This window comes from Centruroides sculpturatus, unplaced genomic scaffold, assembly GCF_000671375.1.
Source record: "Centruroides sculpturatus isolate CEXI.00-Female unplaced genomic scaffold, Cexi_2.0 scaffold2326, whole genome shotgun sequence".
In the NCBI taxonomy this organism is placed as follows: domain Eukaryota; kingdom Metazoa; phylum Arthropoda; class Arachnida; order Scorpiones; family Buthidae; genus Centruroides; species Centruroides sculpturatus.
The window spans coordinates 23,889-47,751 of NW_019386472.1; the positions used below are offsets into that span (position 1 = coordinate 23,889).

A 23,863-nucleotide genomic window follows, 5' to 3' on the forward strand; every position below is an offset into this window, starting at 1 on the left:
GTATCGTGTACAATATTTTACACCCCAAGGAAAATACTGTAGGTCTAGGGCAGGGGTCGGCAACCTTTTGAGTCGGAAGAGCCAAAAATTACAATTTACAAAATTTCAAAGTTTTTAAAGAGCCACAAAATTTTTACATAACTTTGAGAAGATAATTCGCTTCTAACTCTTTTACTCGAAACAACAAACTATACGTCATAGCCAAAGCACTGGTGAAGACGCCAAATTGTCTTGCGTCGAAAGCGAATTAAACCTTATAGAAACATCCGACGACGGCGTCATTCGAAAGCTTCCGACAGATTGACGACAGTGACAACGCGTGTCACGGGGGAGAGGTGCGATGAAAAGCGAGTACAAGTGGCTGAGAGATAGAATCGGTGCCGAATCCTCATTAATCGATTCAGAACGATTTTTAAATGTTTTTTTTTTTGTAAAATAAATAATATTTGCGTATGGAACTAAAGAGCCGCAGCTTCACATCCAAAGAGCCGCATGTGGCTCGCGAGCCGCAGGTTGCTGACCCGAGTTAGGCAATAGACAGTAAACTAATTTAATCAAACAAAAATCAGATTTATTAACAAAATTTAAAATAAAATCATAAGATGAAATATATGCAAACATAGATATATGAAATTAAAGACATATAATTCTCAACTATATCTTAGAGTTCCTTCTTACAAAAAGAAGAAATTAAAAATCTGATCAAAATCCAATCTACTAGGCCATGTGGCATGTGTAATGGATTTATGTGGCCCACGATTGATCTTTCAATATTAGCTACTCAAGTCAGAATGAATTGGTGAAAAATTCTAGTGCCTAAAAAAAAAATCAACAACTCGCTAGAGTTAACCATTCATTACAAATCTCGTAAGTACAGAGGAGAGTGTTGATAAAGCACGATAATGTTAAAAATGTATCTGTAACCTCTATCTACAATTTAGTCTCTATGGGGCGACACCACAATGAGATCTCGCACCACCTCAAAACCTTCCTAGGGCAGCCTCTGGTTCGGCCTGTGAAGAAAGTTCTCTTTCCAATTCGGCCCGGGGGCAAAAACTATTGGCCACCCCTATACTAGGTCAAAATTAATATTTTATATTTAACAGAGAGTTTAAATAACTCCATTGTACATAACTTATTACATTGATATTTCATTCTTCTTCACTTGAGATTTTAGGATGAATTTCTTTTAATTGTCAATTTTCTGTATCCTGTCAAACTTCATGGAAGGTCTTGACAAGATACAGAAAAGAGGAGTGGTGGGAAACACAAGGCTATGAGGGAGTTTCTTTGTGTGAGAATCCAGATTTCAACATAAATAATTTAATGTCGTAACATAAACTTTGTCAAGTATCTGTCAACTTTCACACCTGGGAGTATATCCTCTGTTAAGTTCCCAGTGTCAATAAAGACACTTTCATGTGACCTTCCATTGGGACACCTTTCTTCTCTAGCAGACTTGATGTGCTACCAATCCTTGTTTGGATTCAACGAAATGACATACAAACAAAAGAAAGGTGTCCCAATGGGAGATCCCATGTCAGGACTCATTTCGAACTAGTAATACGTAAACTCAAAAAAAACATCTTCAGAGATTTCACATAGGACATTATAATCTACAAACATTATGTCAATGACGTGTTTATAATTTGGAAAGATAACCAACAAATTGAAGAATTTTTACTTGCAATCAATAGTAATGATCATGGGTTAAAACTAAAACTAGAACAGAAAAACAATACTAATCTCCATTTTTTGGACATTGATATAAAATTTAAACAAGGAAATGTACAAACAGCAGTGTATTTAAAACCCACGCATGCTCCCATATATATACCATCGTGGTCCAATGATCCATATAAGTACAAGTTATCAGCATTTAAGGCACTTATTAAAAAAGCATTCTTATATTGCACCAACATTCAAGACAGTCTTATGGAGATTGGTAAAATTAAAAGAATTGCAACAAATTTAGGCTACAAAACCACCACAATAGAAGGCCTGGTCAAAAGTTACAGACAACATAAAGGCAAAAAAGATACTAAAGTATTGGGTTGTTCGGATAGTAATTTCGTTTTTTTACCACTAGACAGATTAGTCTTATTTTTCCCGCCATTTTCATTCTAAACCGTATTATCATTATATATTTTGACAGCTAGCATTTTAAGATTTATTTGTAAAAAATTTTGTTTGATTTTGTGCAATTGTTTATTTTTGCATGTAGTTTCTAGAAACGTAGTAAGTATTGGAATTTTGTATGTATGAAGTATGCATAACAGCCATCAGTCAAATGGTGTCAAATGCCTTCCTGTAATTTATGTATAGTATGTGTAGGTTTTTGTGTTATTTATACATTTTTCACAGAATAACTGAATCTATTAGTAGTAGTTCTTTGTATTAAAATGAGGTTTCTATAATAACCTTGTAGTTGATCTGAAGAATGCTCTAATGTTCAATATCAAAAAGTGAATAAGTCAGTATATAAGACCTATATAATTTTACTACTCCATAAACTACTATTTACTACTATAATTTTACTTGCTTTGGACTGGAATATTGTCTGCAAATGGGTATTAAACAATAGATACAACTAAACTGTCTGACAAGTTCATAGAAATCCAATAATTAGGTCACCTTGGATAGAATAAATATTAAAATTCAAGTTAAGGAAGTTGAAAGTAATATAAATCAGTATTAGGGGACCATGAAAACCTTTCTTGCAGAAAATTCAAATTAAGGAAATTCAAGTTGGAGATATTAATTAAATTCCTATGCTATTCCATTGAGACCTATGAAGTGCTTCATTTTCTTTGAGTTAAAGAAATATTCAAATTACAGAAATTTGAGTTAGAGAAGTTTTATGGTAAGCCATATAACATCTAAGTTATTAAAGAGTTATTATTATTAAATTACTAAAATAATAACTTATTAAATAAATAATAAATTACTTCACAAATATAGATTTTTGTAATATTTCAATCATATTTATAATTACTTTAGCTTGTTTCTCTATCTCTTGAAATTCTTCTTCAGTACAAACCGCTTTCAATGATTCTAATAATCTTTGAATTGTATCATTAATTGCAGGAACTGGCATTCGGGGTAGAGATCTCTGGCAACTATATAAAGAAGGTTGATAGCCACTAATAAGTCTAACCACTGCACACCATAAAAGTGTAAGCTTTGAACTAGCATGTAATGGTTCATCTGTAAAAACAAAAAATAACACTAACATTGTATACATATATGTAAAATTTTAAATTATAATTATGGATATTGGATTGTATGAATAAATATATAAAATTTAGGATTAAATTATAATCATTTCTTTATTATTTAATTCTCATTAAAAATTATTTCCAAATGATCTGTCAGATTATCTATCAGCAGGGCCAGCCCAAGAAAAACAGTGAGGTTTGGTGCAAAGTTCTCATGCAGGCCTTTTAATAATTAAAAAAAAAGTTTTGAACAACAAAATAATATTTTAATGATAAACATACCATCCATTAAATAGATTAGTGAAAATTACTTAAATTATCAAAAAATAAAATGATCAAGTTTTAAATTTTGCAAGAGTTGGATCATGCAGGATCGTGGGGGTCTTGCACCAGCACACTGTTCACACTATCCTCTGACCAATCTTGTCTATCAGGCTATATTAAGGCTAAAAACCAGTTAGACAAATCATTTTGGCTAAAGGTAGGCAGTTAAGTTGCCATTTCTTGATAAATTTAATAATTAGAATTAAATTAAAATTAATTTTAAATTTAGAATATTCTGGAAGAAAAGAATTAACCTGAAGTGTCACTCAAATCCACAACTCCTGCTTACTGAGTAAATGCATTGCTAGTTATACCTGAACCTCTGTCTTACCATTAATTCCAGCTCTATTAACTAATTTAGATATAACAATACTGGTCATTTGCAGCACTGACTGAGGATGACTTAGCACACATGACCCTCTATGGTTTTCAGACAACATTTTTATTCTGGCATAATATATTTGTATATAAACAACTACCTGATATATTGCCAAATAATCTGCCAGATTTGTCGCACTGTATTACAGATAATAATAATTAGAAAAAAATTAGTTTGGCTAGAAGTAGGTAATTAAGCTACTATCACTTGATAGATTTAACAATCAGAAATTAAATTATTCTTTTCTTCCAGAACACTAAATTTAAAATTAATTTAATTCTAATTATTAATTTCTCAAGAAATGAAGGCATAACCACCTACCTCTAGCCAAATTTATTTGTATCTAATTATAATTAATATAGCCCAATAGATAATTGGAAGATTATTTGGCAATATAAATAGATTGAGTAGTTGTTTACTATGTATATAAAATTTATTTATTGAATTTCACATTGAATTTTTATTTTAATAACTACAATTCATATAAGAAAATTACTCACTTAACATGCCAACAAAGCTTGTTTCTGTAAGAAAAATGTTTTCACTGCTTATAAAAAATTCTCATGTTTTCTAATATTTGATGAAATATGCAGTTCATTATGCCCACTTCATCAAATACTATACATTTATTTTATAATTTCCCCTATAATTTTTATTATTATTAATGATTATTGTTTTGTTTAAGAAATATTGACTTCCTAAACAATTCAGTGATTTCTTTATTTAAAAGAAAATGCCAAGTTTCATAATTGTCTATGATGATTATTGCATGTAGAACTGAGAAATCCACAAAAACATTAGTCAACCAAATATTTTCTATTAATTATAGTTATCTAATGATAAATAAAGTACCCACTACTGCTTTTTCAGGTTATCAAAAGTTAATTTATAAAAAAAAAAAAACAAAAAAGTGACTCCTTTTGAGCAATCATCAGTTTAGCATTTCAAAGCTTAGAGACTACTATATTCCAAGAACAGATTATGGAATGTTATCTAATAATTGTTTATTATTATATTAAATCACTTCTTTCTAACTTTTAAACCTTAAAATAAAAGAATAAAAACAACTTTATAAGAAGAAAGGAAAAATTATTATTTTAACGTTTGAAGAAAAACAACAGTATGTAATGTAAAAGAGAAGAAATACTCAGTAGAAAGTAATCTCAGTTTTAACTCACAATCAGTTTTCTAATAAGAAAAAATATAAGTCAGAAAGAGGAGACAGGAAAAGAAAGCAACAAACTAAAAATATTTCAAAATAGTTCAAGCAAAGTTATAATTTGGCTAATTATGTGTTTGTTATGGTTTAAAATAAGAAAATTTGGATGAGAGAAAGACAAAAGGACATCTGACGATAATACTAACCTTCAGTTAATCTCTATCTAAAGGTTTGAGTGCGGTTGAACAGTGAGGACGTGCTAAACTGAGCTCCTGGATCTCGTGCAGTTTCTCTTGGGATTTATCTGATATAGTAAAGTGTGTAATATCGTTCGACTCAGGATTACGCAAGGATTAAGATGACATCAAGAATGTAAACGTGGGCCAAGAATTTTGAAAGTTACAGAAGTCCGAGAATCAGGACTTTTCGGGACCAAATATCTGGATGGTGGTGGTCATTTTACCGGAAATTCATACCGGATCTTGTGGACAACTGAACTGTGAGTACTTTGTGAGATTTTGGGAGTCCTAGGACCAGTGGTTTTCGAGATTTTGCCATTTTTATCTTTTTTCTGGCATAGTAAACACTAGTATTGTGTTTTATTCCAAAGACACAATATTAGTGTTTACTACGCCAGAATTATAAAACAGGACAGGGTTTCAAAACAACAAATTTATCTTCTTTATCGTCAGGTCTCGGCAGGCCCCATTGGGTCCCACATTCTCCATCAGTCAACCTAATTATCATATTTAGGAAGTGGACTGTTTCAGTAACTGTTTCTGTAAATTTGTGTACTGTAGTCATGCTAGTTTTTAAGAGCGGCCCTTTGTATAGTTAATAATATAGAGGTAAATTATGAGTTATCACTTTTGTAATTAAGATTAGTTATTCAATAAATGCTTTGTTATTTTGTTAAACCTGTTGCCTGTCATTTAAAGGATGCCTGCCAGCTTTCCAGCACACTCCCCACTCGATTTGCCCTCCTAAGCCATCTGAAAAATCCGAGACCGGTCTTTGAGGACTTGTGCCGGGTAAGTAGTCATTAGGGATTGTCCCAGTGACCCTCAGCTTGTCTCACAAAAGTGATGTTATGAATATTTCAGGATGAAAGGATGGGTTTGTTGCATACAAAGGACTAAACTTTAAAGACTGTATAATGCAAGATGGCAGTGTGATGCCATTCCATGATGTAATTTGGGGTTCTTTGTTCTTATTTGCATTTATGTTCTGCTTCTTGAAGGTTCATTTACGTGCATATAGCATCATATGCTCCAAATCAAATTATATATATATATATATATTGCTATTTTGTTTTATAGAGATAGTGTCAGTATTGTCATATTTATTAATTAATTAATTAATGTATTTTTGGAAAATTAGTTTTTTGAGGTTCTGTTAAATTATAGTCATTATCAGTAATGACTANTTTTCACAATCCAGTGTTAATTGATGACACTATATTCAACATCCATTATCCAATTCTTGACTCTAGTTGATACATTATTCAAAATGCATTTTAATCCTGAGAGCCCCCTCTTCAGTTGACTCTACAAATATAGTTTATTTTATTTTCCCAATCTAAATTTTATTTTTTAAGCCTTTCAATATACCTGTAATTCTATGATCATGGATACTATTTTTCCAGTGTTAAACAGAAAAACTACAATCATATAGTTGCTATATCTTTGCACAGTCTCTGGAATAGTTTCTATTCATGAGACACTAACAATGTTTTCCACACATCTAATTTTGTAAATTCTCTTAAAATTTCTTTAAATTAAATTAAAAACACCATTTTAAAACACAGTTACATTCTTCATAAATTTGCACTTATGACAGTCCTTTCTAAACTGTACACTCATTCACTGATGCCATTTTCATTTACATAGCATCTAGATTTATATATTACATTATTTTACCTTTACTCTAATTATTGCTATAAATAAAATACTATAAAATTTATTATATAAATTCATTATAAAATTTAATTGTATTATTATTTTTAGAAATAAATTATGTAACCTAGCAATATAAGAAATTGAAAATAAATGACAAGGTTCTAAAAATGCTATCACATTCTACAATTTTATCTTTTAACATATAAAAATTGTATAACTAAGTATAGATATAATATATGACTACTTACACATCCAACCACGATATGAAAGTAGAATTCTCAATAAATACTGGCGAATATTCATCAATACAATGAAAAAAATAAATCCAACTATACCAGATGTAACTGCTGCCCTTAATGTTCTTGGAAATTCTGAAATAATAAATCTGAAAATTAATTGTTATTACATAACTAAAAAAAATTAATGGAAAGAATTCTTTAGTATGCTTTAGAAAATTAGAAAAAAAATTACTTCATGCTTAATTAAGGAATTGACATAACTACATGGGTTGGAATTTTAATAATAAAAATGCTGCCATCGTTTCATAAAAATATGAAATATTGAGAGATCCATGGGCATCAGTGTGATAAAATGAAATGTGCCCTATGTCTATGCACAACAATGTCCAAATCCCTAAGAAATGTTGCTGCACAAGTAGTTTGAAATATCAGTGTTGGAAATGACCAGCATAAACAATGTTTTCAAACTGTGAAATATTCTTGGCTAAAGTTTGAAGTGATCCAGGGTTGAACAATGAAAGAATGTCACAAAGCCTTTTGTGACATTCTTTCATTGTTGGATAGTTTATGAAGATGATGTTCTACCATACAAAACTGCAAGATAGATAAAAAAGTTCAGAAAGAGATGGAAACAAGTGAGTGACAACATGTGGTCAGGGAATTTTCCTGTGGATAGTAGGTGGAAATGATGGCATCACTGCTGGAAAGAGACAGAAGGCAGACAATTCAAGAACTTGCTATTAAAATTAGACTTGTGCACACAACAATTCTGCATACCTTAAAGACCAAATTACAGATAAATATTGCAGCTTGTTGGATTTTTCATCACTTAAAACTGAACAGCTTTGGTAAGACATCTTTGACTCAGTGGTGTTAAGGACTTCTGAAACAATCTGTACTTTCCTGACATGAGCCCATGTTACTTTGATACTTTTTTTGCAAAGTGAAGGAACCAATTTACATCAATGCTTTAAATCAAGAAAAATTATAAACACATTATAAGCTGCATAGTGACAGATGTCAACAGAACAAAGTTTGTTGATGACATCAAATGTCTTCTAAAATTATGGCAATCAGTCCTACAGATGGACAGAGACTAATATAAATAACAAATACCCAGAATAAAATGTACATATTAAATAAAAGCAATTTTCTCATCATAAAAATCTAACCTTGCATAGTAAACTATTAAAACTTGATCTCTTAACATACTAATAAGAACATTAATCTACTTAAAATAATATTTTTCTTTAATACAGTAAAACCTTGTTAAATCAAAGTTTAAAGGGTAAAAAAATCCTAATTTTGAGTTAGCATTTAATACCCAATGTTATCAAATTTTTCTTTGGCTGTAAATTTTCCATTGTCAAATGATTTCTCAATAATCTGTTCACAGAATGATTACAAAATTTATACAGTTTATGACACTTGAATGAATTATCCAGACACTCCCTTGTATCCCAATCAGAATGCTGGAAACAGACCATATCAGTAAAAGGATGTCAATACAAGAATGTAATGGTATGGTATTGTGTTCAGCACAGACCCATACTATTTGTTTATCTTAATCATCTGTATTCATATAACATAAGAGAAATTGAAGATAAACTGCCTATCAAAACATGGAAGGTACACTGGAAAGTAGGTTTATGATTAAAATACTGACAATTTTGATTTAACAAGACTTTATTATATGGAAAACCCTATAAATGCCTCTTAGTGCTCTCTGAGCAGAAGGAAGTCTATTACTTATAATCTAAACTTCTAAAAACAAAACCCTATATCTAGCGGGTTTTTGTAGAAATTATACTGTGCCCAGGACCTATACATAGCTTTAAGTTAACACAGTTTGACTTAGTAAGATATTACTGTAATAATTGGCATAATCTATTAACAAAGATTTAAATAATATTATCATGGACTTAATAATTAAATCATACATCAACTACTGACATAGTTAAATATATTTCATTCATTAATATTTTTTTAGTCATTCTTATCATTTATACTTTCCTTAAAGCTATAAATTTAATTAATGGTAATAAGTATTAAAGTACATTATAAATTTTTTATTGTTTAATTCTTAACTGAATATTGAAATATTTATGTGAATACTTGACTATATAATTCACTATTTCTCTTACAATTTTGCATTTGCTAGCTACTCTTTTCCTTTATAAAATATGCTAATCAAAACTCCAATTCTAAGTATGTATGCCAAAAATTCAGTTCTGTATAACATGTATCTGTAACTTTTTTCAAATAATACATTATTTGAAAAGAATTTTAAATATATTTGACTGTTTTTCAAAGTATGTCTTTGAATAATGAATGTAAATAACATATTTTTACATATTTGAAGCTTATTTAGTCCCTTCAATTCTGGCAATAGTATTTTTTTAGTCATTTTCTTATTAAAAGAAATTTAATTTATTCAATATTACAGTTGTGCCATTGTAACAAATGAGAAGGAGACTGAGTAAAACTTCATTGTAGTAATACTTTGTAATAAACAATCATGCATTTATTTATTTAAAATGTGTGTGGAATTTTTATTTAATCAAACAGCAGAAAATGTTTGGCTTTGGTTTAAAATATAAAAACAAAATAAAAAAATGTGCAAACAAAAACTTTACCTATAATACAAGAGAAAGATTGTCTATTTGTATGATGCTAGAGAAAATATATATTATTGAGCCACTTAGGGTGTGACTATGCAGACGCGAGCAAGTGAATTTTCCGAGCGAGCGAGAATATGTGGCGAGAAGAGGCGAGACGCGATAAATATCAAAACCTGTCAGATATGTGCGAGAACCAGAAATTCGCTCTCGCTAGCATTATTTCTCGCTTCTCGTTTGTGCATGGTTTTCCTTTGTGAAAACTAAATTGCTCACAACCTCTCGCTTGTTCTAAATTCGCATCTGCATAGTCGCGTCGCATCCTTAAAGTATTATTTCTCTTTGATCTTTGATTTGAAAAATACAAGCACTTAATTTCATACAAATTTTTGCTGACATGTGTTGTATCACAAAACCCCAAACAGCATTTTTTAATTATACCTTCCTAGGTATCATTTTGTCTTCTTCATGGTTCTCTTACAATTTATTGTTTTCCCATGTACATAACAGAAGTGATAATGTCTTTGTTGGTCATGTCACATTCTGTCATAATGGAGTCAGAAGAAAAGTAGTCTTCAAATGCAACATCTATGGGCACAATTCCACTTTTCTACAGGTGATTCTAACAACCACCTTCCATTTCTATCAAATCCAGTAGAATTATAGTTGTTGTCTGATTTGTTTCCAACCTTATCAAGATGTAAGGCAAGACTCATTTTCTGTATAGTTTCTTCAATGAATTTAAGAATCCTTGGGCCTTTGGCTATAAATTTAAACTAATGTTTAAAGGTAAACAACAATAGATTTTGATCAACTTCAAGCTAATGTTTGTTGAATGAGCTGTGCAATTATTCATAACCATAAAGATCTTTCTCCTTTTCTGTGTCATTTCATTATCAAATTCTGTGAGCCACTCTCCAAACAATTCTGAAGTCATCCATGCTTTTATTTTGGCACATAATATGAGTGAAATTTTGCAGCCTTTAAAACATTTGAAGTTGACTTTCATATCACCAAAACAGTGGTGGAACCAAAAAAACACAGAGGAGAGTTAACTCATAAACAAAAAATATTTAAATAATTATAACTATCTTTTATTAACATATGCATGACAATCATATTGTGGATGGTCTGATAAACTATATTTGCTACCATAATTGTTTTTTTAAAAACAATAATTTGGAGTTTGAACAAATAAATTAACACTTTTTTCTGTCTGTGAGGTGGGTTAGCTCCATATGGATCTGCCCTACACCAAAAACTTGTTTGTCAGTTATCCATATTGGTAGTCATCAATACTGCCATCCTGGCTTTAGATTTCTTTCAATCAGAGCATTTCACTCTATAAGGTATGTTTTATCTGGTAAAAGTTGGTAAAAAAAGGCCTGTTTCATCTGTGTCAAACTTCATATCAAATGGGCTATATAGTCAATCATGTCTTTTCTTAACTGCAACTATTCTGTCATAATGAAGTCATCAACATCAGCACTTTCTCCATACACACTTTTCAACACAATTTCAGGCCAATCTCTGAAACATTGAATCAATCTATTTCAAGTTCAAAATCAGGCTTAGGAAAGCTTAATTTTGAAGTCTAGCTTTCTTTTTCAAAATTGGTCCAGTTATGGAAAAATGTTTACTTCATACTCCTTTAAACCACTCAAACAAAGTATCTTTTCAGCATATTTATGAGCTGACTCTGGAGCTTTTTTCTTGCTTGCATAGCATGACTGTTGAACTCCTACATAAGCATTGACCTGTTTTTTTTTAGCACCACTTGACAAAGAATTTACATGAATGCCAAATTTCTTTGCAACGTTACATTTTTTCAGTGTCCTCTATCAATCAGCTTGATTATCTCTACCTTTATCTCATTTGACAAGGTTTCTCATTTTCATTGTGGTCAAAACACACTGCAATGAGCTTGTGCTGTCTCTTCTTAATAAGAGAAAGTCAGAATAAATTGAATTTTGAGTAAGACAATCATGTTTCCTTTCATTTATTCTTTGAAATTGATCAATACAACTATTGAGATTGAACAGTCATAAACTTACAAATGTGGAAATGCAATATTGTCCTGATTGTTCTAAAGTCTGGAAGAACAAAGGAATGGTTATCAGCTGATTAAACCTGATTGACCTACTTCCTTAATGAAGGCAAAAGGAATAAATAATAAAGCACATTTGATTTGGTTGCCCAGAATTTGTCATATCCCTAAACATTTAAAGCACGAATAAGTCAGACTAGAATGCAAAGGAGCAAAAATGAACTTTTATTTGAAAGGCATAAATTCCTTTCTCAGAAGAATATATGTGAGTTTCAGATTTAACTCCTTCTTAAACATGAAATCAGCCAAATTCAGCCTTATCCATTAAAAACAAAATCAGCCAATTGAAAAATTGTTTAATTAGTTTTGCTATACAAGTTCCCTTTGTAGCCTGAGGGGTAAAAACAATTTAGTCATTAGCAAAAGAGATGGAGTGAGTTTGCAGAGCTTGAAGACTTAAGCATTGAATAAGATTGGCGTCCTCTTCTCCTATAATCTGCTTTTGTCATGGCCACATGTCAATGAGTGCAAACCTTCATTATATCCAATATATTGCTTCATAATACTTTGTAACATCCAAATACTTTAGAATAGGTCTAATATCAGAGATTCAAGGTGATAGAGAAAAGTTTGTATTAATCAATAATTCATAACAACTGACCTTTTTTCTTTCATGTTGAAATGTTCATGAGCTAAATTAACACTGAGAACACTGTCTTTTCAATGTTATCCATTGTTTAATGACGAAAACATTTCTTTACATCATTATACATGGATAACATTGAAAAGAAAGTGTTCTTAGAGTTAACTGATCATGCTATATGTGAGCTTGACTGTACAAGTGACTTTTAATTTCATGATTTATAGCAATGTGCTTGTTCCCTTATTTGATTAAACTACGAAAAGTACAAATAGAATATGAAATTGATAATGTATTTTGATGTTTCAATACTTTTTAATTTTCGGCTCTTTTCACCCTATGAACACTAAGAGGGCCTTTTTCATTGTTGGTATGGCCAGACCCACAACAGAGGTAATTGGATAGAAAGGTAGGGCCTGACATATCTGGGACTTACCACAAAAAATATTCCTAAGATTGTTCACCCAAAATCAATCCCAGGACTCCTATAGTAATAGGTTGATGCCTTAACTGCCCTGGCCATCCAGCCAAAGATGTTTCAATTTTTAAATGTTTAAATTTTCTAATTTGTTTAACTGAATGTTAAGCTTTGAAAATAAAATGATGTGAATTTATGACAGTCTATGATTATAAACCTTAAAATTTGAAAATTATACTGTAGTATCTATTTATAAAACAAATATATAAGTGCATATTTATTAAAAATAAATTTTTAGCGATTAGTTATAATGAGATAGACTGACTGCTCCTCACTCTCAACATCAAAACCAAACTCACTGGAGATGAGAGAAAATGATGATTAAGGATGATGCTAATAAATTTTTATAATTCTTCAAGATTAATTCATTCACTTTATTACATTTGAAAATTATAGTATTTCATTGTCTTAACATATAATTTCAAATAGCTCAAAAATATCTCTGTACAAAGAAAAATCATTAAATATTTATAACCATAGAACAAAAAGGAAGATTATACAGGTAACCCCCGTATAACATGGCACTTCTATAGCACGGATTCACTCTAACATGGTTCGAGAATTGGTACAATCCCCGTATAACATGGTACTGTTATAGCACGAATTCACTCTGACACGGTTCGAGAATTGGGTGAAAACCTCATACAACATGAAATGTAATAAATTTTTACATACTTAAGTAATAATAGTTCACGAAAATTATTATTTTCGTGAACTATTAATACTTAAGTATGTAAATTTTATTTTCCTTCTGTCGATACATGTGGTCCTTCTCGAAACTTGTTTCAATGTTGCCAGATCGCGACGCTTCTGCTTCTGTTGTTGCCAGATGTTTTTCCCTTATTCCATACTTGCTTTATTTTTCATAAGTGCATAGCACCATATAAGGAAATTTATAAAGATCTTTTAACTAGAAGCAAGCAAATTTACATACTTTTTGCAAAAGGTAAAGCATGGATCTGAAGATAATGCAGAAAAATACTTAGAAGATAAGGATAACTTTCCAAAAATAAAATGCTCTCTGTTAACAGTGCTTTTAGTGATGACGAAGAAAACATTGTTTAATTTATATTATTATGTATCACTTAAGAAAATTTTAATAAAGATATTTATCTTAATTANTATCAAACTTTGTGTATTAAAATGTACTGTTATTTGTAAATAACTATTAGGTCTACTGGAAAGTTCTGTCCGTTTTTAGAATAAAACAAAATAATAAATTTTCCAAACTTTATTGAATAATATAATTTCCATCATTATTTATGACTTCTTGCCAGCATGATGGCAATTTGTATATCCCATTTTTAAAAAATGCCTTATTCCTAGCGGTGAAAAATTGAACCAATGCTTGTCTGATATTTTCTTAGTTTTTGAATTTTTACACAAAATTTTTTGCAGGGCAAAAACCCTGCAAAAAAATTTGTAAGGACAGAAACAAGTGATAATTGGAAGGTGCTAGGTCCGGGGAGTATGGTGGATGTGACAGAATTTCCCAGCCTAGCTCTGCGAGTTTCTGACGAGTCCCCAAAGCAGTATGTGGCCTGGCATTATCATGAAACAGTATGATGTCCTTCCTATTGAACATCGCTGGCCTGTTTTCTTGGAGTGCTGTTTTTAAATTATCCAATTGCTGACAGTACCTCTCTGAATTTAGCTTTTTGTTCAGTTTTAACAGCTCAAAATGTATTAGTCCTCGAATGTCCCACCATATACACAACATTCTCTTATTCAGGCTCAACTTTGGTTTAGAGGTGGAGGGGCTTGTTTTCCGAATTCACAATATGCCCTTTTCTTCACGATGTTTTCATAGGTTTTCATCCCCAGTTATCATCCAGTCCAAGAAGGGTTCGATTTTGTTACGTGCAAGCAGAGATGTGCACATGATGACTCAATCATTCAGATTCTTCTCACTTAACTCATGTGGCACCCATCTCAAATATTTCCACACCAATCCTAGTTTCCGAATATGATTTGAAATGGTTTGTTGAGCTGAGTCAAGCTTTCCCGCAATCTCCGATGTTGTCAAAAAGGATTTTGCTCTAACATGATCTTGACAGCATCATCATCGATCAAAGATGGTCTCCCAGAGCGTGGCTTATCAGAAAGGTCGAAATCATCTATTTGAAATTTTTCAAATTATCTTCTGCATGTTCTGTCAGAAACTGTACCTTCACCAAACACTTTCAATAAATTTCTACATGCTTCTGCAGCATTTCTTCCTTGTTGGAATTCATACAAAATACAGTGGCGTAAATGAACTTTATCAGTAACCATGTGTATTAGTGATGTAACGAATATTCGGTTACTATTCGGTATTCGGCCTATTCGGCCTATTTTTCACTATTCGGCCGAATACCGAATATTTAATCACTATTCGGCCGAATACCGAATATTTAATCACTATTCGGCCGAATACCGAATACCTAAAAACAGGAATTATAAACAACAAAAACACAGTAAATTAATCATTTTGGTATTTAGAGTTAATGTTATAGAGTTAGTGTTGTTTGTTTATATTTATTTATAACTTGTAACATGCACAAAATAAAAAAGAAAATAATATTAGTCACATGTATTCACAATTATAATTACAAAGATCAGCATACGTACACGTCTATCGTTGGAGAATCCTCGCACATCTGAGGGTCTGACCCTGCCTATCCTTCTTTTTAAGCGCTCGTCTTTGCTCTTCCCTTTCTCTTTCCTCTATCGCTCTAATCCATGTATGCCTGTGCATACATCACAATACGCGCTCACGATATTTCGATTCGTCACTTTTCCGTCGTAGAGTTCCCATTTTACAATAATGTGACTCAGCCTGGTGATAACGGAGAAAAGAGACAGATAGGACGTCGATATAAGTCACAGTTATGATTTCACAGATTCGAGACAGCTTGATAACCCGAACGGCCCCAGGCTTTCGCCCGTGCACGCTAAGTGACTTTCATTACAAGCATTTAGCTTTCCGAAATCTATGACAACAATTGTTTGGCATTGACGGCCACAAATTTCGCGCCAATAAGCTACTTCGACTCGTTCGATTATGTTATCGACTCAATTTCATATTTATTTTCACATTTTCACTTTGCGGTCCTTCTCTGTTCTTTCTCCGTTATTTACACATGTAGGACATTTCATTGTTATCCACATTTGATATCACTTATCACATACTGCCATAACGCTCATGTCTGTCCACTTCAACTGTCAAGAATTAATGCGATTGGCAAAGCGTAGTGACAGCAGGCCAATAGAGAGCGGGGTCCTTGCCATAATGCGGTTTGCGCGCCAATTTCCATACGTCCGATAATCGAGCCGAATAGTTTGGCCAAATATTCGGCTATTCGGCCACGCTCCTGGCCGAATATTCGGTATTCGGCCTGAGGCCGAATATACTATTCGTTACAACACTAATGTGTATATGATCGCATCTCACTTAATACTAACATGAATCATCTTCGTTTTAGTTCATTTCCTAGGTCAGTATGTATACATTCAGTGGTAAAAAGAGAGAGACAAATAAATATCAAGTGCATCAAATGAATATGTGCATTGTTGCTGAAACTTGTTGTAACTGAAATGGACAGAACTTTCCGGTAGACCCAATACTACTATTTTGTCTGGAAAAACTTTTGAAATTCAAAAAATCTTATCATACTTGCCAATATATTGAAAAGAAGGTAATAAGAAACAGAAGGTAATTGGTAACTGCTGTTATATTAGTTTATTTACTTACAATATAATACAAGTTTTATTCCTCTACATGTCTTACAAAATAAATAAGAACAATGTTTTAATTTTTATATACAGTCGACCCCCCATAACACAGTAGATATGTTCCAGTTTTTATGAATTCATTTTCTATGAGTCCAGCAAATCACAGCCCAGCACGTATGCAGTTTACAGACTACGGCTGTTTGAAAGGTTTCTTCCATAAAATTAATCGATTCTAGACTAATTTGACTCAACATTTCAAAAATACGTATAATTTTTTGGGAATAATCTATATAAACTATGCTATAAACAAAAAATTGTAGGATTACTTACCGAGTGTGCACTGTTTGACGACACCATTGCTTAAGCTTGTTTTCGTCGTGGAGCTTGTCATNATAAATAAATAAATAAATAAAACAGGTCAACAGGTTGCACAGGATATCCTCAGATGAAATTACTAGTTCACCCGGACAGCAAGCTGATTCCTGGACTGTCCAGATGATAGCACTATCGTAGGCATGACGCAAATATAGATTAGAATGGTTCAAATTTTTACAAGATATTATTATTTATTGTGAAATTGTTTATATGTTTTTTAATTATCTAATGGATCAAAAATGGTTTTTGGATAGCAATAAGAATGTCAGATGACTTGCAATTCTGATATTTCTAGTTATTTGTGGGTCTTACAGAATTTATTTGTAAAATAAAAAACATTCATTTAAAAATATTGATATTATTATTATTCTGTATAAAATTAATGAATAAAATTCATCATTATTAAAACAAATAGTTACTAATGAAATGGTGCTCATTAATTTTGTAAAATAAAATAAAATTCATTATTTACATTTATACAAAGTATACTTACTTTGTGGAATGTGCAAAATATAACTTAATTTCCAAAGCCAAGAATTTATAGAATATGTGAAACCTGGTTCTGTTAACATAAGAAATAATAAAACTGTACAGGCAATAGTGAGATTTGACAGAGATGTTGGCCACATGCCATTGCGAATTGAATTCCTAAAATTAAAAAAAAATATATATATATATTAGGCTATATAGCTATATATAATATCAAAATAAACTACAGAAAATATTTTTGTGAGTATTGTTATTGATAAAAGTTACCTGTTTTAGAAAATATCATATGCATAAGTAGTTAACTGATTTTTTTATTTTTTTATTAAATAGAATTTTTTAATTTATTTTTTTGGCAGGCAATGATGGTAGGCTAGCTAGACTTTATTATGAGCAGCAAATCTAAAGCATGCTAAATAAAATAAAACTTTAGATGTTCTTTCTGTTGTCAAGAAAACTGAAATTTGACTTTAGGCAATTTAAATAGACAATTTGATTTTAGGCTTCCTGAAGCAATCATTTATACAGGTATGTAAGAGTTTTCACACTACAATTATTATTAAATTTAGACTGATAAATAGCTGATAATAGCAAAATTACAGTTTTGTTTACATTCACTTTTTGCTGGCTTAGCACTTATGAAATGGATAAAGCTTGTGACTAATGTGAAATGTGTGCTAATGCCATTGTGAATGAATTTCAATCGAGTTGAAACAAGTTGCAGAAATGATTATTTGTAAAAACAGAATTATTCTATTCTACTTTCAATTATAAGCAGTTCTAAATAATAGGTCTAAGCCTATTTAATTCCTACAAACACACATTACCTATTGATAGAAAATCCTATTTATTAGAAGGCCTAATGGACTCAGCATTCAACTGTATTTGGATTTTGGATCAGATAAAACTGTTTTGTTTCATAGTGATTCTATACAAATATACATTTACATTTACAATGCAACTGTAGTAAAGAATTTGTTCTTTTGAGAAAGAACTGTGACAAAATTACTGATTTGTTAAATATGTCAACAGATACTGGCAACAATAGAAAAATAGATATTGGAATGAAATAGTTGTCAGATCACGCAGATATGGTAGCCTAGGAAGGACAAAAAAATAAGTATCATCATGTATTATTGTATAAGTTCTTACATCTAGGATTAAAAGAAGTAAATACTGCTAAATAGTCTAAAGAAATGCTATACAAAAAAAATTTTATCTTACTTTTCATTTCTATTGATAAAGAAGCATAAGCTTGTACTTCTCAAATCTAACAACTTGACAAATGTAGGAATTCCCAGGTAAATTTGTTTTGGTTTTTTAAAATAATTTGATATCATATATTTAGTATTCAGAATATGATATTATATATGCTTTCTATTGGTTAATGTTAAACTGAAAATATATTTTTCTTGTGACTTTAGGCTATAGATACATGCATAGTATATACTTATGTATTTATTTACCATTTTATATAAATTTTTTTGAATTTTTAAAATTGAAAAACATTGCAAGCCAAAAATATTTTGTTGACATTCTAAAAAACAAAAAAAACGTGCATAAATTGACATATACAAATTATTATACAGTTTACACAATCTAATGACATTTTACAAAGTAACAACAGTTCTATGGAATGAATTATCTTCTGTTCTGAAAATGGAAGTTGTGAATAGTTATGAACAACTGTGATCATTTTGTGCATTTGCTAAACAGCATAATTTATCTGCTGAAGGTGGCGTTTAAAAAATTAAATACAAAGAAAATGAATCTGTTGAAGATCAAAGAATAAAACAATGAAAGATGAAATCTACTCATAAAGACAAATTGATTGTAAAAGCAGCAACTAAAGATCCTAAAAAATTTGCAAGAGAAATTAAATCTGATGTGTTTGGCCATGAAAAAGGTCTACAATTAAAACACAATCATAAATCAATTACATGAAAAACCTATATGGCAGAATAGCAATAAAAAAAGCCATGCTTAATTCCTACTCAAATGAAAAAGGTTGCAATTTTTTAAGAAACACAGTCAACTCTCATTAATATGAATTGCTAGGTGACCAACAGTTAGTTCACTTTATGAAAAATTCATATTAATGATTTTCAGGGTCAAGGTTATATAATTTCAATAACTTTCCAAAACACCTACATGAGCATACCTCAAATTACTAATTTTTACTAATGTTTTCATCTATATATAACAGACATCTTCAGGTGTATATATATTACCACTTGCAGACAGAAAGGTGATTTTGTTCGTTTCGGTGCCTATTTTCGGTTAGGTGCATGCAATGATGTTATGATTTTGGACCCATAGGCCTAAATTCCGTTAGCCGCGCACAGGCTAACGGAATACCAGGGAGCACAAACATTGTCACTTTAATGCCTCTGTATATCGTAAACGAAGTCATGGACCCCTATTTTTTACATTTAAATGAACAGTACCCTCATTACATTTTTGGATTACTCAACGCAATTAACATAAAATGGCAAAGTTTTATCAAAATCGGCCCATTCAATTTTGAGAACGAACTCAATTCTATAAGCCCATAGAAGACATTCTACCAACCATGGAATATCACGCGATTTCCTGCGATAGCGATTTGTCGCGCGCACTTGTGCTATGACCTTATATCTCAAAAATGAAGTCAAGGACCCCCCCATTTTTATTACATTTTTGGATTCCTCATTGCAATTAATGGAAAATGGCAAATCAATCAAACAGATTTTGAGAACGAACACAATTCTGTAAGCCACATAGAAGGCACTTCACCTTAATTAATTTTACAAAAAAACAATGAGAAACTTTTTACTTTGTAGTATTTTCCATCAAAAGACGTTCAAATGATGCTAGTTTGCGCTACTTTATCTATCTACAGGCATGTTTACGTGTGGTCCGTTTAACCCAAACGATTTCTGTTATTGCATTTTTATATTGCATCCTTTTCCGGTTTTGTTATCTTTAACAAAAATGACTCGTTACGTTGTTTAGCATCTCTGTCAGAGAAACTAATACAGTAGAGCAGGGGTGTCCAACCGTTTGGTTTCTCTGGGCCACATTGGAAGAAGTCATGGAGTTCTGGGCCACAAATATATTGTGACCCAATTTTTAAATATACAAATATATTTAAGAATTTACATGTCTAGATTATAGTAATAAGTATTAAAACTTTATCACGAAAAAGGATATTTTAAAAAATTACTTCTACAGACACTTTTAATTTCTACTTAGAAATTTTATTTATTATAAAGAAGTCAAACAAAAATTTATTTGAAAAACACAAATATTTGTTTTATTTGGGTCTTTAATTAATAAAACAACGAAACACCATTTTAAAGTACATTTTTATTCAACTAATATATTTATAAATAATATGTAGCCCAAAATGTAGCCAATGCGCCAAATGATATTTTTTTACACCAAACTAAAAAAGGGTACCTAAATTTGGCGCAAAGTAGACAAATCTTGCAACGCTAAAAGGAATATTAAATAAAGCTAGAGTTGGGAGTCAGAGGATTATAGACCCAAATTCGGGGAATGGAGAGAAAAGTCAAGATATAAATAAGTGAGAAAGGTTAAATAGACCTTCTGTTACGCAAATGTAAGGTCACCGATTTTGGGGGCAATACGTTAATTGTGCGTCAGGAAAACCTAGGGTCAAACCGTATGTGGGTGGCGGCGGTAGGAGACAGAGATGACAAGTGTCGTACACGAAAACCATTTATTTTGACATTAGATTAACTTACACAATGGGAAGAACAAGAATTACTACGTTGGCCAGCTGATATGCCACTTCGGATATGCCCGGGGCTTGAACGAGGTAGAGACTAAAGGTCTGCGGGCGGTGTCCGGAAAATCTTGTGGGCGGTATCTTCTACATCTTGCGTACAATGTCCGGTCAACCTGGCGTACGATGTCTTGTCTCCTTTCCTCCAAGGATGCGACAGAGCTCGAATGTGGTGGCGTCCTGGATTTTTGGGTCCGGTGCACGGCTGAGACTCGGCTGTCAATCCACTCTTTGTCCTTGAGACCCATGGTTTTATAAGATTTTCCCCCAATCTCATCCTCTTGATTGGTCCCGTTCACCCTCTCCCTTACCCCGATTGGTCACTCGTTTTGTTTCTAGGCGAAACCCGAGACCGATCCAGGTCAGGAAAAGGTCGGAGAGATGATGACGGCCTTTTAACATTCGCTCTCGTATTTTACTCTGTTATGGCCCTTTTCTCTGTCATCTTTGAACCTAAACGGTCCACCAGATGCTCTTGTGGCCATTTATCCCCTACCACGTTCTTACTTAACAGATGTCCCTTTTGTTCTTAGACTCCCCTTTCTCCCGCTTGCTTCGACCCGATATTTGTTCGCGCGCATCTCGACAAAGCTCACTCTCTCTGTCGACATTCCCCCCCTGTTATTTATCGTCGCGTCGCGTTTGTTTTACAATTCGAGAAAGTTTTCGTCTCATCTGGGTTCTGTCACTAACACATCCCCTCAACCCGATTCGATCTTCGAAACTCCGACTTAAAAGTCTCGTAATTATTCATATTTCCGACTCGCTTTTCACGACCCTCACACAAATATTGATCCGTAATTTTCCAACCTTTCTCACTTCTTTTTTTTTTTTTGGCCTTTCTCTCCTTTCCCCGAATTTTGGGCTATAGTCCTTTGAGTCACTACTCCAGGTTTATTTAGTATTCCTTCCTCATTCACACACTACAAATATTTGAAAATACTTCCTTTCTATTAAAAAATAAAACATGTATAAAGGTTTACGGCTTTGTGAAACTTCTTTTTTGAGGTTTATGCCGTAGAAATAAATAAATAATTTAAAAATTTGTCAGTTTTGTTTACATGTTTATTGGGCCGCATTGGAACTTGCCTTGGGCCGCGGGTTGGACACTCCTGCAGTAGAGCATCGATTATCCGACCCCCGATTAACCGTCACATCGGTTAACCGACCATTCTAGTCGGCAAATTTCAAATGTCCGCTAGTGATGTGGCACTACAATATTTGGCTATGTCTTGGCTACTTTAATATTATTTTTGTTAAATTTTTGCGTGTTTTAGCTGGCAACACGGCTTGACCATTAAAGGGCGGCCAGTATTTAAACGAGACTTAATTTTCTAATTATGAGTGGTTGTTTGTTTTGTGAGCAATAAAATAATTTTAAAATAATTTTTAACGATATGATAGCAACGATTATTATTATTTTTTTAAATTTGTTAGGCTTAACATCGATGAAAATTCAATGCGAAGTTGGTTAATAGCGATATACTAACTAATATACTAATTACATGGGATATACTAATATACTATACTAATAATGTATTTTTTTCAGTTATCCGATTTTTCAGTTATCCGACCAACCTGAGTCCCCAATTGAGTCGGATAATCGATGCTCTACTGTATGTTGTCTGTAATAACAAGCTGATATGTTTGTAATAACCTACTAAACAATCTGCTAGATATTTTATCACGATTTATTAAGGCTAACTAATAATCAGATACAAATAATTTTGCTATAGGTAGACAGTTAAGTCCCCATCCTCTAGTTCATCCTTTCTCAAAGAGGGCGATAATGTCCCCTTGTGGGCGATGGAAGCTTTCAGAAGGCAGTAGAAGGCTCGGTGATTAAATATGAGTTTTATTTCTTCTCATTGAAACATTCTTTGATCTCAGAAATAGGATATAGGTGACCCATATCCTATTTCTGAGATCAAAAAATGTTTCAATGAGAAGAAATATATCTATCCTATCTATCCTATCTATCCTAGCCATATAATAATGCATATAAATATATATAATAATGCATAGAAATATATCTATCCTATCTATCCTATCCATATAATAATGCACGTTTAAACATTCTATTTGCAATAACTGTTTTTAAGATATGCAACAGATGGTAATGTAAAAAGGTACGTTAAAAAATATGAAAATATGGGGGCACTAGAATTTTTTAAACTCAAAGTAGGTGGTGGTCGAAATAAATTTGAGAACCTGTGCTCTATAGTCTATTTATTATAACTTGGCACCTACTGTAAACAAAGATTTTGTCGTATTAATCAGCCGGAGATTTTCATTGGTCAAATCACAATCGGAAGTGGCTCGACACGTGATGACCAGCTAAGCCCCTTTCTCTGCACATATTAAAGTAGGTCAGAGTTGTCACAACAATTTAAAAATTACCGAGATAATACAGTACTTAGAAATTATTGCCTACTTTAACATCTTTACATAGCCGTTTAAATTATTTCCATCATTTAAATACACAGTAGTTTGTCAAA

At 31.9% G+C, this 23,863-nt stretch overlaps 1 protein-coding gene across 1 annotated transcript in view; it reads right to left on the reverse strand.

The window, feature by feature from the left end:
* The window catches only part of LOC111615088 (carnitine O-palmitoyltransferase 1, liver isoform-like), a 37,813-nt gene extending 17,030 nt beyond the window's left edge, over window positions 1-20,783 (reverse strand). The window contains exons 1-5 of the mRNA XM_023356476.1: window positions 18,800-20,783; window positions 17,583-17,737; window positions 7,227-7,349; window positions 2,949-3,207; window positions 124-162 (exon numbers count right to left, since the gene is read on the reverse strand). Coding sequence (XP_023212244.1) covers window positions 124-162; window positions 2,949-3,207; window positions 7,227-7,349; window positions 17,583-17,737; window positions 18,800-18,915 — 692 coding nt within the window. The 5' untranslated portion in view covers window positions 18,916-20,783. The remainder of the gene's footprint in view (window positions 1-123; window positions 163-2,948; window positions 3,208-7,226; window positions 7,350-17,582; window positions 17,738-18,799) is intronic.
* Window positions 20,784-23,863: the final 3,080 nt, after the last annotated feature.